General features: G+C 38.8%; 1 protein-coding gene across 5 annotated transcripts; it reads right to left on the bottom strand.

The window, feature by feature from the left end:
- Positions 1–549: 549 nt before the first annotated feature.
- On the bottom strand, positions 550–15,999 carry LOC124177008 (ATP-binding cassette sub-family G member 1). 5 transcript variants are annotated; one of them, XM_046559005.1, is made up of 10 exons: positions 15,621–15,999; positions 8,584–9,037; positions 5,544–5,661; positions 4,415–4,610; positions 4,155–4,302; positions 3,432–3,671; positions 2,615–2,734; positions 2,257–2,529; positions 1,931–2,187; positions 550–1,684 (listed from the first exon to the last, which is right to left on the bottom strand). In XM_046559005.1, the coding sequence occupies exons 2-10, from the start codon at positions 8,804–8,806 to the stop codon at positions 1,346–1,348; spliced, it is 1,914 nt and encodes a 637-aa protein (XP_046414961.1). In that variant the 5' UTR covers positions 8,807–9,037; positions 15,621–15,999; the 3' UTR covers positions 550–1,345. The 5 variants fall into 5 exon arrangements, with proteins under 5 accessions (XP_046414961.1, XP_046414962.1, XP_046414965.1 ...); XM_046559006.1 differs by lacking the exon at positions 15,621–15,999 and adding an exon at positions 12,327–12,424; XM_046559009.1 differs by lacking the exon at positions 15,621–15,999 and adding an exon at positions 12,131–12,318.
- Between the last annotated feature and the right edge of the window lie 2,419 nt (positions 16,000–18,418).

Below are 18,418 nucleotides of genomic sequence, written 5' to 3' on the forward strand. Positions count from 1 at the left end.
CTAAAAGATCCATAAGCTACATGGTGCTGCGCTCTGTTAAATGTTTCTGAAAGGTTGTACTTTGAAGCGTAACTAAACAGCACCGAGCGGTCACAACGTCCAGTGGACTTGACCTTACGATTGCTTTCACTTTCAAATGGTTATAAGTTCGTCCGTTAAGGTCTATTTTTATCTTCCTCGTATTTCCGGTTTGCTGCAAATTATCGTAAAAAATTACGCACTCACGCCGCGAATGAATAAATCTTTATATCTGCACGTACCATTTAACTTTCAGATATTCAATTTCACTTTCCGTCAATTTTTGAGTATACAAGACGTAAGGATGCCAATGAGATTCGTTTACCATCTAAACAATATTTTCGTGCATGCGTATTCGTTCGGGAGAAAACTATCTGCTTCGAATACATAGCTGGGACTTACTGACTGAGGAAAGCAGCAGAATACATTACAATATTATCAAACGAAAGTCTTGCGCATCATGCGGATGCTCATGTCTTTTTTTCTAACGAGTCCATTTTTTGATTATAATGTATAAGATTGACCAGCGAAAACTTTTGTAATAATTTAATTTCATTATATTTTAATAATATGCGAACAATACAAAAATACGTAAATCAACGCCTTCGCTTGAATTTTGGATTATCATAAATTTATCTCGCTATCACAATATATGCCTACAAATCGAGGAACGCATCACCCTGTAAAATTTCTCACTTCTTTACCTCGCGAAAAAATGCACAACTTATGAATTGTAATCTATGCACGGTGATGTTATGCTTATACGATAGAACTATAGGATAAGAAATAGTTTTTAAAGCACTTGAGTGGTTCTCACAACTAGTATCTTACTGTTAACCTAGCGATCTCTGTTATATCAATAATATTCACACGATATGTAATCGCCGCTGCGTCGATAATAATTACGATCATTTGTCAATTAGAAAAACAGCTCTCTTTACTTGCTGAAAAATCGCAACGATCATACGCGAAAGAAAATAATATATAATGAAATTCCAATTGAATATCTAGTATTTCGATGCAATCCTTTGAAACGGATTGGACCAACTTTGCCAATAAGATTTTTAACCGGTGTGGTATCAGAAATTGATGTACTATGACAACGATCATTATGAAAATACTTGCACGTTATACATTATACAAATATTTCTTCGTAAGCCACGATTGGAGAATTATCCTGAATCGAGGTCATCGTGTCACTTATTCCGTTCGAAATGATTTCAAATTTTAAAAACTCATCTCGTCAAACATAAAACAACGTAGATTAGAAGAACTGCTGTGAAGTATCGACTGAAATCAAAGCCATATATTATGCGCATAACAGTTCTTATCTCCGGTTTAACTTGCACCACAAAGCACTAGCCGTGAGCAAGTGCATCAAGACGCCGATTACGACTATAAGTACAAAATTGTTGACAACGTTTGTGTCGTTGATTTCCATTTCGTTGAGAAATATGTTGGGCTTCTGATAATGACAGTAAATGTCGTCGCAGCTCAAGTCTTTTCTTCCGAAACCGTAAACAGTGTACAAGAGACTGTGAAATCCGGCTCTGAAGTAGGATATGTGAAAGATCCAACGGAAGTAAGACGGCGTGTCCATGTAGCGTATGCAGAAACCGAAGACCGAAAAGAGCACTGCAATTATGGGCCCGGCGAACACGGCAATCTGGAACACAAGAATACATCCAGTTACCTCTCACATTTGCTGCTTTGAAAACGGACGTAGGCTGGGACCGGCGGTGAAGAGTCGATTGGTGCAATGGCACGTTAAAGAGCGAGTGAAAGGAAGAGGCTGAATCAAGACAAGGATTTGAAAGTGGAGAGATTTTTTTTTCTGCAGAAAAAAAAATCGGACACTTGAATTTACACTCGTGAAAGACAAGATTGATCGAAATTGTTAATTCGACTTTACCCTGACTGGCGTCGTTGCTCCGATAAAGAAGCCCCAGGCCTGAGCAGTAAGGCTCGCAGCTATGCTGACGACCAAAAAGGACAAAATTCGGTGCGACTCAATCGGTTGGCCTGTGAGCCAGTAGCTGACTGCCAAATAAGTGGCAGCACACGCGGCCTGAAAAGGTACCTCGAACATCAAGGTACTGATGTAGTACGGAGCGAGTCGGTACCATCGGTTGAAGTGCTCCCTCGTGAGTATCTGCATCTCCAATGGAACTGAAAGCCCAATACACGATTAACTTCGTCTCGAAGAGTTCGTCGATTGGCAGCTTCAGGTATACTCACAAGCTAAGGTAACAGCCATCTTCCCCGTGTATACGATCAGCAGTAATGATCCGTAGAGGTATGCGTAGTTGGCGAGAACGCCGTTGGCTCGATAACCGCTTCCTCTGTAGAGGTAGCCAAATATCACGCCGATAAATAAATGACACAGCAATCGTACGACCAGTAAATTATAATCCCTCTTGATGCAGAGCAGTTTACGTCTGTACAGGAGAAAACACTGGGCGAGAAAGCCAGCCGGGGGTGGCGGCTCCTTGGTAACTGGTGTTGGAACAACTGAAAGTGGGTAGTGAAGACGTTAGTAGTCGCACTGCGACGTTGAAAGGTAAAAGCTACCACAAATATTGTTCGTTATACTCACTTTCAGCATTAGGCTTGGAGTCCGTGATTGCTGGTTTTTTGTAATCCCAAGACGACTGGTTCACTGCCATCGCTAAACTGTCCACCGTAATACCATACTCGCCAATCGCCACCTCCATCACTGAAAACAAACGAGAAATTCCTCGCTAAACTTCATCTCAACCAATTGTTTTGCCTTTTTTCAAACGACCGGTCGCAAGTTCTTTTCGAATAGGTTATTTTTTTCCAAAGTTCTTACGGACAGCTGTTGGTTGGTAATAAAAATTCATCAAAGCAAAAAGATTTGTGAAACGTATTGCGTCCCAGCTGGTGTTCTGTTGTAGAATGAAATTGCGCGTAGTCATGACAGGAGATTGGCATAAAACTCTTGAGTCATAAATTGAAAGGCAAAGACTGCAACAACGGGGTACTTAAAACGCAAATTGAAGTGTGTGTAACTATTGCGTACACGTAGTGTGGCACAAAAGGAAGTTGCAATAAACGTAATTTGAATCCTGTTACTTTTTAATTGCTCCGCTACGTGCATGAACGTAGTCTTGTTCGACTGAATTCTGTATTCCACAGCGTTACATTACACGAACTTTGTATCTAATGACCGAGGCAAAAAACATCGACATTTTTTACGTACAGGAAAATTTTTATCGATGTCAGGTAAATTCCGTAAACAAGAAATAAATTTCCACAGTGAAATCATCGCGGTGCTATATTATCCAACACAAGTTAGCTATTATCAGCAAACGTGATCGGGTCAAGTAACGGATACCTAGAATACCTACGATCAGATATTTCTACTTGTAGGTATGAACAGTTATACTTACAAAAATCGGCGGGGTTGTGATAAGACGGACACTGTGCTCCGATGGAGGAGAGATGAGGTACCAAACATTGAACCGGTCCCCTGTAAATACACTGGCCGTCGGAGAGAGCGTAAAGAGAATCGAACATCTCAAACTGTAACGCGCTCGGCTGGTGAATTGTGCAAATCACCGTGCGTTTCTCCACTTTGGCCAACCTTTGCAAAAGCGCTATGCACTGGCTGCACGATGCCGAATCGAGACCTGGGAAATACAAGGATTTCACTCGTAATTGGAAAATTAAACAAACTCGATTTCTATGATACACGGAGAGAAGAAGAAGAGCAGATTTTTCTCAAAACTGCAAGAAAATAGGGACACATCAGGGTTTTCGGCTAAAAATATCAATGTCAACTATATTTTTTATTACACACGTAGCAGATTTTACTCTGCACGCGATAGTTTTCACTGATTCTAGATCAATTTCTGCATTTGCGAAGTAGATTTTACCAAAAAAACCTAAAGTGTCCCTTTTTTCCTACAGTTTTAAGTAAAATCTACGTTTTTATCCTCTCCGTGTAATTAAAATAACTTTCCTTTTCTCTATAAGCAGTGGTATTCTCGTACGAGAGTGTCAATTATCAATGTCACTTCTCGACTCTCACAATGCGCTTAAACAAACATGTAGCTGATAATCAGAGGACCAATTTATTGGCCAATAATAAAATAAACGAAATTCTTCGTTACCTGTTGTAGGTTCGTCGAGAAAGATTACCGGGGGATTGCTGAGAAGTTCAAGGGCTATGTCAAGCCTCTTTTTCTGCCCACCGGACAGCCGACCGCAAAGTGTTTCGTAGCAGTGGTTCAGGCCAAGCATTTCGAGAAGCTCTAATACCTGGAATGAAAATGAGATTGAACAATTTTTCGGCTTCAGGTCAAGGGTTACTGTGACTATCGGACATGGAAGAATTGAACCATAAAGTTTTCGACGATGAAAATGAACCAACCTGCGTGTGCTTGTAAGCCGAGCTGATTGTGTAGCCAAGTTTGAGATGCGCTGCTAGGGTCATTGCCTCTCCAGCCGTTAAACCTGCGCGAAGATGCGAGTCCTGTTGGATGTAGCAGGAAGTTCGTCGCCATCTCTCACTGTGAGCGACGCGCACCCTTCCGTTCACCAAAATTTCACCCGCCGCACCATGAACGCTGAAGATAAACGTGATCGAGTCAAAATCAGTGTCAGTGAAAAAATCAAATGTAAAGCTCTGTTGTACAAAAGTCATTCTACGAACGAAGAGTTTAATTGCAAAATATAGGAGGAACTACATGTATGATGGATCACACGAACGTGGAAATGCAAAAACTTCACTTTAAGGTGAAACTTGGAATGGAATGTAGAAGCAATGGTGGGCAATTATGACTTAAAAAATTCGCAACCCGTGCGGTTGTCATTTCTTATTGTTAATAGCACTTTCACCGGTGCGATTTGAGCCGCCTTCATTCGGCGACGGCGTTTTAACCAGGACAAGCAACAGTACACCGTAAGATAGCTAGTAGAAAGCGGACAAGTAGGCCGCAAATCATCGCTCTTTACGACAGCAGTATGTCGATTACATGCGGAATATTTACGGTTGAGACATCCGAAAGGTACAATTGATCATTAAAACGTCACTCTCAGTGTTCCTAATTCTATGCCCAAAGCCTGGGGGATACGAAAATGACATGTGGATGATTACATGCCTTTATTACATCATCAGGTGATGTTTCCACTTCCTGTCGCAGGAGAATTACCTGCCCGTAAACATGCAATCCGTAGTAATTTACAATGCCTCGCTAATTGCAACTCGGTTTTGGGCAAACCTCTGCGGATGCATTCAGGATGTACACACGATTTGAAAAACAATGGAAGTTCTATCGCGAGTCATTGTCATCTCGAGAACAGTCTGAAGGCTGATTATAAAAAAACTCACGATGAGGTAATTGTAAATGAAATTAACTATAAACAAGAACTGATAGCCTTTAAAATCGTACGTGACATTCAGCGAGTGGCTTCTAATTGAGCGTTATTAAATCGTTCATTAAGTAATCCACACACATGTTTATCCAACTTACTCATCGGTACTGCAAGTCAATACTCACTTGAAGCCGGCAAGCACGTTCAACAATGTTGATTTTCCGGCACCCGACGGACCCATAATTGCAGCCAATTCCCCGGCTCTGAATTCACCGCTGACGCCGTGAAGGATTTCTTTCGTTACTGCAAGAAATCACACATATTCATACGGATGAGAAAAAAAGAAGCCAGAATGTGTTTACCTTTAGGCTAAACATGCATTCGGTTGGTCCTGATCGTAAAAAGTAACACCCTAATCATTATTTGTTGTGATAATGGAAAACTATTTATCCCTGAATCGACATGCCTGATGTCGAGATTAGTATTTTTTACTCTTGCAAGGCTGGTTTCTCTGTCATCTTACGCAAGAGAGTTTGGATTTGAATTACACGCGCAATGGCATGCAGTCGTTGCGCTATTGACTGATTAAAGTGTTTTTGCAAGATGAGAAACGGCCACGGAAAATAACGTATAATACAGAAATCGTATTTCCCGTAAACGATCGTCTGAATAACGTTTAAAGCTTACGAGCAATAATGTGCTTGTGAAATCATTGCCATTACGTTATAAAAAACCACAGCGTAATTCTTGTAGGTGATAAGAAAACCGACGATGGATGGAAGAATTTCAGGAAAGCCACGCTGTGCTTTATATTGTCGAGTAATTGGAACCTGAACGGACCAAAGTCCACGTGACAAAAATTGCAATCATAGATCTATTGCGCAGCAAATTTAATATTACGTATACAAATTAGTCAGCGGCTAAAATGCCAAAGGTCGTCTTCTCTCGTGAACTGAAGAAAAAAACAAAAAAAAAAAAAATAACCCGACACGCTTCCAACAGAAATCTGTGAATCTTGTTATTATATATTCAATGTCAGTTTGCACGCAAGTTCTTGACATCGGGCTTGTTTAGCAATTACACGCTTACTAGTGTCGTGCATGTGCGTGCATACTTGTACAAGCTATGAAGTCTGAAGCTTGTTATTCAAGGCTAACTATATTCCTACGGTCAGTCTCCTAGCGAGTGACGCAGACTGGCGCATGCCGTTTGCCGTGAATTTTAAGACGCACATGGTGCGATATGTGAATGACCAGATATCTTGTGTGGCTAGCGTACACAACCGATACCGTTATTTCGTAGAATCCAAGGCGCCACGTGTTTATGGAACACACCCAGTGGCCCGGAATACCGGCAAAGATAAATACACAAATATTTATTATGTGTAGAATATGTATTGAAGTTGAACGGCGTTTCGGATCCTTATTGACAATTATTAGCACCTACTAATTGAAAGCTACAAACGTTGATTCGTGCAATCGGTTCTGCAAAAAAGAACATCGCAGCTCTTTGCCGTGTGCTTAACGATCATTAATGAGCGGCTGACGGCGAATAATATTTTATCCTTTTTCATTTAACGGAACCTGTAGTATCGAGAATAATAATTAGTAACTGGTTATCGAAGCTTACGCCTGCCAAAATGGTTCCGTTGAACGTAACACGTTCTACAGAATTTACGTGTCGAACGATACAATCAACAAATAAACCAAGCGGCAACTGAGTTTTCGGATATTGTGTATCAAGTGTTGTTTTATTGTGCCAATGCGAAATATGAATAACGGAATTTTTGGCGATAGTAGTTTGAGAAGGTCAATAAACTCTGGTGAATCAGAGACGAAGGAAATATTTTTTCATTTTGACGTTAAATTTTAATTTACAGAAACAAGTGTTTACGTTGCATTTATGACAATGAGCAATCGCCGACTGGAATAATTTATGAGGTTCTCTCCACACAACGTCAACACCATTATCGCAGAATCAGGTTTACACAGCTAATTATAATTGGGTTTACGATATTTTTGGTTTATTGTTTTACACCTTGTGGATATTTTCCAAGCTCAATAACATGGGAAACGTTGCGGTAGCAAGTGTTTTGACTAACTGTTCGTGTAAATAAACGACGATACGTAGAGGTGCTGAATTTGTTGCTTCTAGTTACAGAACACCTGTGTAGATATCTCTGAATGATATTTAATAACGGGGCAAAGAACTGATCGTGAACCTAGTTTCAATTTCAATTACCTGATTCATAGGGTCTCAGATTTATCGCGCAATATGTACTTTGAGAACTTCACAGGAATCGATTTGTATCTATAACACAGAATTTAAGTTTGACACAGATTCGTCGTTTTTGATCAACCTGCCAGAGTGGTTATGATTTGTATTACTAATTAACTTGGGATCATTGACAAAAAGATCAAATAAGTGGTAAAGCTTCCTAAATAAAAGTACATTCTGGGAAAAATTTTTCTGACTGACAAACGTATAGGAAAATTTCGTATCAACTTTCCTCACGAGGCTGAAGTTAGTAACGTTCAAGGAATTGACTTTTCAAAATAAGGGTATAGTTTTTTTTTTTTTTTGTCATGGTTTACTAAATTTTGGACAACGTTAAAGGTGCGAAGTAACGATTTTTCCGAAACACGCATCGTTAAAGTATCGTTTACATCGTTAAAGTATCGTTACTAACTGTATCCCTATCCTTCCTCCGTGCATGTAAATTTAGTATGACAAAATATGACTGTTTTTCATTGAAAACCAAGCACGTGTTGACATCTACGTAACGTCCCATTAAATTGACGGAAAATGAATAATGCATCGATTCTTCGGCAAACGACTGCGCTGACGCAATGAAGAAAAAACGATTTGAAAAACACGAAGAAACAAGAAGATAAAATTTAATATTGAATAATATGGGAACTTGAATATTTTGAACCGCACTCAAAGATGAAGCATTTAATTTCCTCTATCCGTGCTGTGAAAATTGGTTGGTTTCGAACATTGCTGCAATTAAACGTTGCGCAAGAACGAAATAACGAACGGAATGGACGAAAAATTGCTGGAGGAGCAGCGATGATGCGATTGAATTATAGTTTGAATTGCGTTACACTCCGTTGCGCATTTTAAAATGTATGTAAAAGTTACGTAAGGCTGCAACGCGCATACACAACAAGACTCAGGCATAATGTGAAACTTGAAAATTATCAGGATTATTCATTTTCTTACCTGGAATCACGTTCCGAACATTCCACTCTTTCACTTCGTATCTGACGTTCTTGAATGCCAAGTCAACTTCGGGTCGTTTCGGAAAGGAATGTTTCTCCTGGATGAGATAATTGTTATTACTCGAATGATGAACTCGCACATTCTCGTTACTTCCATCCTCGCCCTGGCAACAACTCAGCGCCGATTTTGCTGGCGAACACTGTGGCAAATTTACGCTTGCCATACTGTTCGATTAGATTTGTGAAACACGTGTCAATTTGTAAAAATTTTTTACGTCTACTCTTCGCGGCTTGCAACACAATGCTGTGACGAACCGCTTTGAGCAAGCATTGCTCTTTCAGCAAACCGAATCCTTCTCTGATACTGTAATTATTTTTTTCTTATCCTCTCACGACACTGTACGAAAGGATTATATCCACTGGTAAAGGCAGTTGTTCGCTCGATCTTTCTGTATCTGGAACACAGGAAACCACGAAAACGCGATAATAATAATTATTCATATACATTTCAGGGAAAAAAACGTTCTTATGTGATCGGACGTATGAAATCATACTTCGATTTTGACCTGATAAAATTACACGCGTACAATTTTACAAAACTTGTTACATTCTTGTATAATTTTGTAATATTTTATCCAAATTTATGAAATCATACAAAATTACATCAAACTTACATTTCTTCAATGTTTTGTACGATTCTGTAAGATTTTATGAAGTTGGATGAAATTATTTAAATTTATTCAAACTTATATAACTTTATAATGTCAAATTCGAGAGATAATTTAATATCAATTTATCCGTTCATATAAAAACATATCTTTCCGAGTAGATAAAAATTGAGAGTGTCAATGAACCCTTCAATTAGCACCAGCCTTGGTGTTTCGTGCTTCATTAACACTAAAGTATAAATTTTATACATTCAACACAACGCAAAAAAAAAAAAGAATCGAGGCACGATTAGAGGTGTCGAATGGCAATAGCGTAAATGGTATTGATAAATATCTTAAACAGACCAAATACAACTGACAATGAATTGCTCGCAGTTACTCTGCGTGGATTGAATATTTTCTCAATCCCATGCAGTACCGTACCTAGAAATGTATCTTATAAGTGAATTATACCCCCTTTGGACCAGCCCCTTTATGCATCGGGAACTGGTAAACTGATTCTGAGCCAATTTACGGTTGGAGCAACTTTCTTCTCAACGTGGAAAATCCCTGACTTTCCAAACGAATGAAACGGAAACACAACGAATATTCGCACGGTGCGAAAACTTTTGGATTACACGTAATGCAGACCTCGTAAAATACCAGCAAAAAATTTTTATGCTACGTATAACGAACCATCTGTGAATCTCTTTTTTTCCCCGCGTTCATCCGAAAGGTTATCGCTAACTTTCCTTTTTAAAAATTGACACATCGCCGTCCGTGTAACTCGGTAGACGTTCTTTCTACCGCTTTTAGCTTAACGATGTGTCGAGAGGTTGGTCAGCGCTTCTCAGGGGCAGGGGGTTAGAGGGGCGAACATATGCTTATACACGGGGTCGACCGATGGTTCTCTAAACGTCGTTATCGACAAATAAAAATTAAAAAAAACTTCGACGTAAAGATTTTCAACAAATTACTAACGCAACATGCATCGTTTGTCATCTAATCACTTTTTGCAAATGAACCGAACTGTATTACGCTGTTATATAATTCCGAAAAAGTATTTTATCAGCATTCGCACGAGGATTATGTGTGAAACCTTGCGCAAGACGCTTTATATTTTTTACTGCTTTTCGCAAACGATACAGACAAAATTCTTCATACTTTACGAACGTCTTGTTAAGAGTTCCATTTACCATTTAGAAAGTTTTTCATTTAGATGCCTACATTTTTTGTCTCTGATTTTGACGTTAAGCGGAACGTAACGATACAAGCGTCCGTTTATAAAAAGCACAATTTCGATTATCAATTACTCAAAATCTATGTAGACCATTTGACTGAGGTTTTGCATAGTGAGGTAATTAATATCAGTCAATATTGTGTAAAAACTTGAGTCGCGCGACTACATTCCAAAAACAATTTTCTCACCAACCTCCGTAACGTACCAGTAAGTTACAATTCATGATTTGCTGTAGTTTCAAGAACATGTTTTGGTTCTGCGTGTCAAGTCACGGTTCAGAACTTCCGCTTAAACAAATCTAACAGACGATACAAAGATCTACCTCAATGTGAATAATGAACATTTATTTATCGAATTACGTGTCTCCGTCCACAGCCCTTGACTGACTGAAATCGAGGATTGGCATAGCGATGTCAGTACTAATAATGAGAAAAACTTCCAGTGTACGGAGTGAACTCAATTCATCATAAATATCTTGTGTACCATATGCCATTCCTCCGCAGTGTCTGATAAACCATTATCTTTTAGCTCGAGAAATTACTTTTCATTGAACTGTTCATGGAGTATAAATATCCAAGGTCTGACTGTCAGTCTGATCTCACATCAATTATAAAAACTGACCACTGTGAACTAAAAGTGTCAAGGATTTATTGTCGCTCAAATATTAACTAAATTAACCAGATTTTAATGAGAGGATATTTCGAATCAATTCCAAACAAGCTTATGTAAAGTTAAAAAAAAGAGGAGTAGGTATAGCAGTGCTCACGACAAAACACGATCTACTCGAAACGCGATCAAGGCCGTCGCTTCATCTCTACGCGTCAAGGTCTTGCGGCGTACATCAACGACGGTCAAGGTAAAATCGGCCAGAAATCCTAGCACAAATTTGCACAAATCTCCGACCTAACGCCGGTGACTTCGGTACGATTGGTATGAAGTAATCCATACTTGACGTACGCTGAGTACGTTGTTTCCATACCGGGGAAAAGTAGCGAATTGTTACACTGAGAAAAAATTCATTTGTTACAGTAACTAGAAAAATTCAGTAAAACAAGTATCGTTTAAAAAACTGTTTGAATATTGTTGGAATTACGAAAAACGAGGTACGCCTAACCATTTTGCGCTATTGTTGATCTTTTTTTGGCAATTGCAACTTAAAATCAGTTTGTTCGATTAATTCTACTTTTTTAGTTAAATAGGGCTTTAACATCAATTTATCGTTGCACAAGCATTAAATTTCCGCAACAGTTACATGTAAATATAGCAACAGTGATCGTAATGAGAAAGAATAGTAACGGATACCAGACTTTTTGGTAACAGCTACAAATCTAATTTTCATTTTGCACCTAGAACTATGTTTTTCGATTGTGGTTAAAAAAAATGAAAATAGTTAACGACTGAGCGGTAACCGGAACTAAAAATTTCTCTCAGTGTAGGCAAAAACTAGAATGTAATCAAATTAAAAACGTCTGTTTTACTTTGAAAATTATTTCATTCGTCCCAGCGTCGTCCTGCACTGCGGTACGGACATATTTTCATTTTACAGAATGTGAAAACTCACATCTCAGATTAATAGTGGTATCTAAATTGATTCGATACAACGAACTCCATGGTAGAAAAAACGACAAACGGCTAGCTCTGCAGTTAGAATCAAAACCAACATGGCGACTGTAGGTAGGAAATATTTATCAGCAAACGCGTAGCTCAGCTAATTTTTCGACTGGATTATCCGGCTTGACAATGCACTTGATGCATCACTAGAAAATCGGTGTTCCTTGGTTATCGAACGTTGAGGATGTACTCGGAACGAACACCTGGGAACTCCGTCAAAAGCACCAACATCACAAACAAACTCACGTTACGATTATATCGCTCCTGTCACACAAGCTTAGGTTGGGTTCTCCTCGGCTCCGGGAGCTAGTGCGCAAGTTCTGTTTGAGTACGACTGACGGTCGCCAGTGTGTGGATTTGAAATAGCCTGGCATCCCGAAGCCGAATCGATCTTTTCTTCAATCATTTTCGCATGCCGTAGTCGAAAAAATGCACGACGATAGTCTGCAGCTTGACTCATCCAGCCGCCAATAAGAGGTTTCACGAGAATCGTACGAATCAAAGAATGTCCGCAACACCGTCATTTCGCGTTTTATTGACCGAGCGAAGGCGTATTAAGAAAATACTTCAAACCCGTTGAATTTTACATACCGGTTGAACGACGCGTTCAGACCGAGAACAATAGAGGCGAGTTTTTCACGCTGCATCCGCTACACATATACCGTCAAACACATCAGAATTCCCGGCAAAGAAACTCGAATGCGTATCATGACACTAAAATTATACTCGGCAAGGCTTCGTTTTAACGGAATTTATTTCTCGCCTCACATGTAGCTTCGCATTATTCATTTATCGATTCACGCTTCCGCGAACAGCCGAAATAGGTACGCAAGTTAATCTTACGAATATAGCTTGTGGATTTTAGCCGACCTCCGGCTTGATCAACAGTTTGTTTTCATTGTTTACTTGCCATTTTTTCCATTGTACACGTACAGTTTATGAACGTCCGTAATCAGGCGTGGTAATCAGTAAAACAGCCTTGGTTTACACCGATACTGCATGCTTTTACTGAAACTACAAGTACCGATACTACAACGAATGATTTTGGTTGTTATTATTGTTATTTACGTGCAGAGAAAAACGGCGGTGGTTCGTTTTATTATTCAAAGAGCAGTAAATAACTCAGACAAAAGAAATAGAAAACATTTGTGACTGACATTCGATAATTTGCGACCAGTAAATTATTACACGAGGTACGAGCAATGCCATTCTTACTGTGTCCTTTCTATCCGTTTTTTTTTTTTTTTTTTACAGGAAACGCGAAGCATTCATTCTCACTAACTTGTAAGCAGGCATTGTTGTGTATTCATTCTTATTTGCTCACGAATTAAACGAACTTATTATACGTATATGCACACAAGGTCAGAAGACATATCCTGAATACTCAAAACGAATGTTGAATATTCTGTCATTAACGCCTGCAAGAATTTTGCGTCAAAAAATCTTTGACGTCACCGATGCAATTGTATATTAACAAGATACGCTGGAATTTATTTCGCACAAATGTTACGATAATAACAGTGAAGATGATAATTATTCCGAAGTTATCGATATCGAAATATACAATAAATAATTGGACTTGATGCAGGGTAATGACGTGGGAACGATAATTAAGCCTAACGTATTTCCTACCGGATAATGGTACGTGGCATTATAACACAGTTGTTTCTTCCTTTGTCAGAGATTATAAATGACTAAGCATCGCAATGATTATCATCATCCAACTGTATGCGACAGACATTTACACAGGTCACGAGGATTAACTCACATTCAGAGTCGTGATACCGTGACGTGTGACGTAGGATAGGCGGGTCTTACACGGTTAAAATACGAGCTGAGAATTGCAAAGCGCGAGGATACGTGCAGAATTTTGATCCTGTACGTTATAGAGACTCGAAAAGTTATTACAGTCGTGCAAACGCGATCAACACGCTACGATGTTTAATTGGAACCTAATGACTTCAGACCGCTCTATCAATCCCCGCTGCACCGGACCTATTTTTAAGTTGAAAAATGCGATAATACGATAAAATGCAGTAAAAAATTACGTAAATTCAACGCTGCTCACTGTCAACGATTATCGCGATTATCGGCAAGGTCGTTGTATAGCAACAAATACATTGCAGAAGTCACGTAGTGACGTACTTTCGTTTATACCACGCACGAAACTGTCGGTAATGATCAGTCCAGGTGATAAAGCGCGCCTCGAGATTACTGGTTGTGAAAATTTTCGCAATGGAATTAAAAATATCGACAGTCTTCTGTTTACCAATAGTCGAGGAAATAAAGCAATGGACTGTCGATTTTTTGAGCAGTAAGACGGATTTTAATGCGGTTTTTTTCATTCGCTTCGTAAGAGCGCCTACAAACTTTGTGAACTAAATTGATTAATTAATTTTTTGAAAATGCATTATGGCATTAATAATATGCATTTTGCAAGTGCACTTCCAAGAGACACTAAATAAAAAATTTGCTACTCGGGGGTTTTTGGGGTCGCTGAACACGAATATCGCCACGGCAACCGTCTCCGAGGTACCTGGTGCCCAGGATGGACAGTATCAACGTCTTCTCCTAGAGTTTTGGCGAAAATTGTGATCGAATTTGTGATTGAATTAAGAACAATATACTTTAATTGAGGTAAAAATGATAATACTCAAGATAATTCCAGAAAAAGACGTTGAAACGTTCACCCTGGGCACCACGTACCTCGGAGACGGTTGCCGTGGCGATATTCGTGTTCAGCGACCCCAAAAATCCCCGAGTAGCAAATTTTTTATTTAGTGTCTCTTGGAAGTGCACTTGCAAAATGCATATTATTAATGCCATAATGCATTTTCAAAAAATTAATTAATCAATTTAGTTCACAAAGTTTGTAGGCGCTCTTACGAAGCGAATGCAAAAAACCGCATTAAAATCCGTCTTACCGCTCAAAAAATCGACAGTTGGGCCGTTTTTAGTGCTTTATTTCCTCGACTACAATGTTCTCTTCGACTTTCGACGATGCTTCGACTTGCCGGTAGAGGTTGGCCCGGGATTTATCACTGAACACTGAATTTTCGACTAAAGCACAAATCCAGATAATATTAGTAAATAATTGATCTTGGAGCAAATGACCTACAGATTGATAGCGACTCGTAGTTCAAGAGCGAGTAAACGACAGTGATGCAAACAGTAATTATATTATATACATTTGCTCTTTGTTAATTATTACTAAAAACTGCGGTTATAACTCTCGTAGTAATTTCTGATGAAATAAACGAACCGATTAATCATTTGCCGAAGTGCAAGGTTCTCAAGTGACAGTTTTGAGCATCCACGGATGAACGGTTCAATAATATCAACTAACGCTATCTCTCCATTATCGGTTGAAAAAAAATGTCATTTGTTATTTTGCAAAGGATTTTTCATTGAACAGATATGAACATTGCGGTAGCGAATGAGAGGATGAGTACATCGAGACTCGTTCAGTCTTGAGAAAAGAAAGTTGATCACAACGACATGCGACGGATAAGTAAGAGTAAAATTTAATTCTGTACTTACGATATTCACAGTGCGTAAAATCTTTGTTCCGTAACCAGGATTCAATGATACTATTGTATTACACTTGTCGCAGGGAATTACACCAACGATAAAAAAAAACTTGAGAAACTTGATCGGCACCGAGTATCTACAACTTCTCGGTTTCACTTCTCAATTCGAACTGCGGCACTAGAAAAGTTTGCACGATTAACCAATAGGGGAATGGGCATGCTGCTCAAATTTCTCCCTCTACGATGGCATCGAGAGTCGCCTGAAACGCGGACTCGAAGTAAATACAATCTATGATTCTGACAATAAGCTTCGAGAACAAACAAGGGAAAATAACGGAGAATTTCCAAACGATTTTGCGATCTCTCGTCCACCGACACTTTAATGCCTCTTCTCTGCTCATCGCACTCGTTTTTCATCGCGCCAAGTGGATCGCACATGGTGGGGAGGAGAAAGATATCAACGACAATCACGGATAGTGACCATGGGTTTCGTATCTCGTGTTTCCGACCGTGGAAAGTTGACTCACGGCTCATTACGACTAGCGTAAAAACGCGTGATTATTATACTGTGCATAGCGGAATAAAATAATTGAACAGGCTTCTGCCGACTTGGAACACCTGTTACACCTAAGTAATTTACTTACAAATATGCACATCCATCGTCTAACGAGAATTAACACGCGTATTCAGGCGCGTGACGATCGGTTTAGCCAGATTTCTACGTTTTTTACGTAAACGGCGATAGATTTACAGCTGCAAATATCGGTGGCCGGGTCGCGTAACTGATAATGTTGGAAGTTCGGAATTACATTCTTGTAATTGTAAGTTCGTTCTAAAAGTCCGAATTTAGTGGACAAAATTTATCACAGTACCGATATATTTACCCAACTTTGAATAGCGAAATACATGATATTCGTGTAATTACGGACCTATTTTATCTTTGGAAGATAGGGAGGTTGAATATTGGTTAGAAACAAACGAAGCAGTCAATTTTACAAGGATTCGTTGGTATTGATCGAGAAAAACAAAAATCAATTAAACGGTGTATCTGAGTTTGTAAACTCCAAGGTTATCAATTATTTAAATAAAATAACACGAGACGCTCTTAGATCAAATGAAATATTAATTTCGTTCCTTAATTATCACTCTCGTTGCCTCAAACAGCATCAGTATTTTATGTTAACCGATGAAGTAATTTATCATATCTTCAGATTGATGTTTTTTATACAATTTCTTTGAATAAGCTACTCGATATCGTCAATGTCTAAATTTTGCAAGTAATAGGCTATCATACCGCGCTATAATTTCACAAAATCACGTGGTATTTAAATTTCTCATTGGTCAAAACGGTATTTTGTACTTTTTACACTCCGCTTTAAAATCTCATTTGTAAGACACTCTATAGTCGGCGGGATATTTTCTTACCATTGTCTGGTAGTTTTTGATGAATTTCATTACGTTGCAGTTATATTCGCGACTCGTTGTCGGAGGATATCATCATTACCTGAAGGACGAATTCGCTGACACCGTTTTGGCATTGAAAATTGCGTATTTATCAAAGCTGAAAGATGCAACGAACATTACTTGATCGCACAATGATGCATCAGGCGCATTATCGATCATCTACTGGGTTATATAACGTACTTTTGACAAATATAAACACCTTGGCACAGCGAACGCGGTTCAACTATTCGATAACATGTTTGTCTACGAAAATAATCAACCACGCTTCCGTATCATAGGTTTTCAGGTTTTTTCTTACCTTCATTTTTATTTTTATCGGATACCTGTATCGTAAGCAACATGGATTTCGAAAGTATTGCTGTTGTCTTCTTACCCGTTTCCTAAGGGAAAATATTGCCGTAACACCATGCGTGCATAAGCACGTCGCTGGTTATAAGTACCATTCTCGCGGACCTTGGACCATGTAAGTGTTCGGAAATAAATTTTCCTTCGATTCAGAAAGTTTTTTCCACGATTATAGAAATCTACATGTACCTACAAACATTCGTAGTTCCTTCTATTTTGAGTGAATATTTTCAACAGAAATATCAAAATTTCTTTAAGTGTTGCCCCACATTTCAGCCGCGTCGTATTATAGGAAAATCCCCATATTGACGCACCTATAACATGCTTATTAAATTATTTTTGTTATTTTGTTTGTCTGCTACCGACAGTCTCACCGTAGCCTGAAATGTTTGAACTTTGATCGGCATAAATATAAATACAATCAGGATGAACTTGAACTTCGTATATCAGTGAAAAGTAAAGCGTGACAGGATCATCAAAAATCCGCCTCGTTTTATCTTCGGCACATTCAGCAAAAATTTCTGTAATTATTTGCTCTTTTTCTACGCAGAATACGGCGATGTTTCGTCAAGCTACATACTTGGGATGTATTGAAAGAACACCAGTCACGAGTCAAGATCGAGGCGATATGTTACCCTCGAAAGATCAAGGAAAGGAACCCAGATAACAAATATCCGCGCAAAATCTGCAGCAAAAGAACAACAACGGTTGCAAAGCATTGCCAGCAATACTGCACTGAACAAAATTCATTTGTTACAGTAACTAGAAAAATTCATAAAACAAGTATCGTTTAAAAAATTGTTTGAATATTGTTGGAATTATGAAAAACGAGGTACGCCTAACCATTTTGCGCTATTGTCGATCCTTTTTTGGCAATGACAACGCAAAATTAGTTTGTTCGGTTTACTCTACTTTTTTAGTTAAATAAGGCTTCAACGTCAATTCATTGTTGCACAAGCATTGAATTTTCGCAACAGTTGAAGGAAAATCTAGTAACAG

Source organism: Neodiprion fabricii, chromosome 2 (genome assembly GCF_021155785.1).
Source record: "Neodiprion fabricii isolate iyNeoFabr1 chromosome 2, iyNeoFabr1.1, whole genome shotgun sequence".
NCBI classification, from domain to species: domain Eukaryota; kingdom Metazoa; phylum Arthropoda; class Insecta; order Hymenoptera; family Diprionidae; genus Neodiprion; species Neodiprion fabricii.

What these genes read in the sequence shown, in the direction of transcription:
- LOC124177008 (XM_046559005.1), bottom strand. Translation starts at nt 8,806, where the DNA reads ATGGCAAGCGTAAATTTGCCACAGTGTTCGCCAGCAAAATCGGCGCTG. An exon ending in TGTTCGGAACGTGATTCCAG is followed by an intron (nt 5,662 to 8,583) that starts GTAAGAAAATGA and finishes GATTTCTTGCAG; the next exon opens with TAACGAAAGAAATCCTTCAC. An exon ending in GAGCAACGACGCCAGTCAGG is followed by an intron (nt 1,685 to 1,930) that starts GTAAAGTCGAAT and finishes CTTGTGTTCCAG; the next exon opens with ATTGCCGTGTTCGCCGGGCC.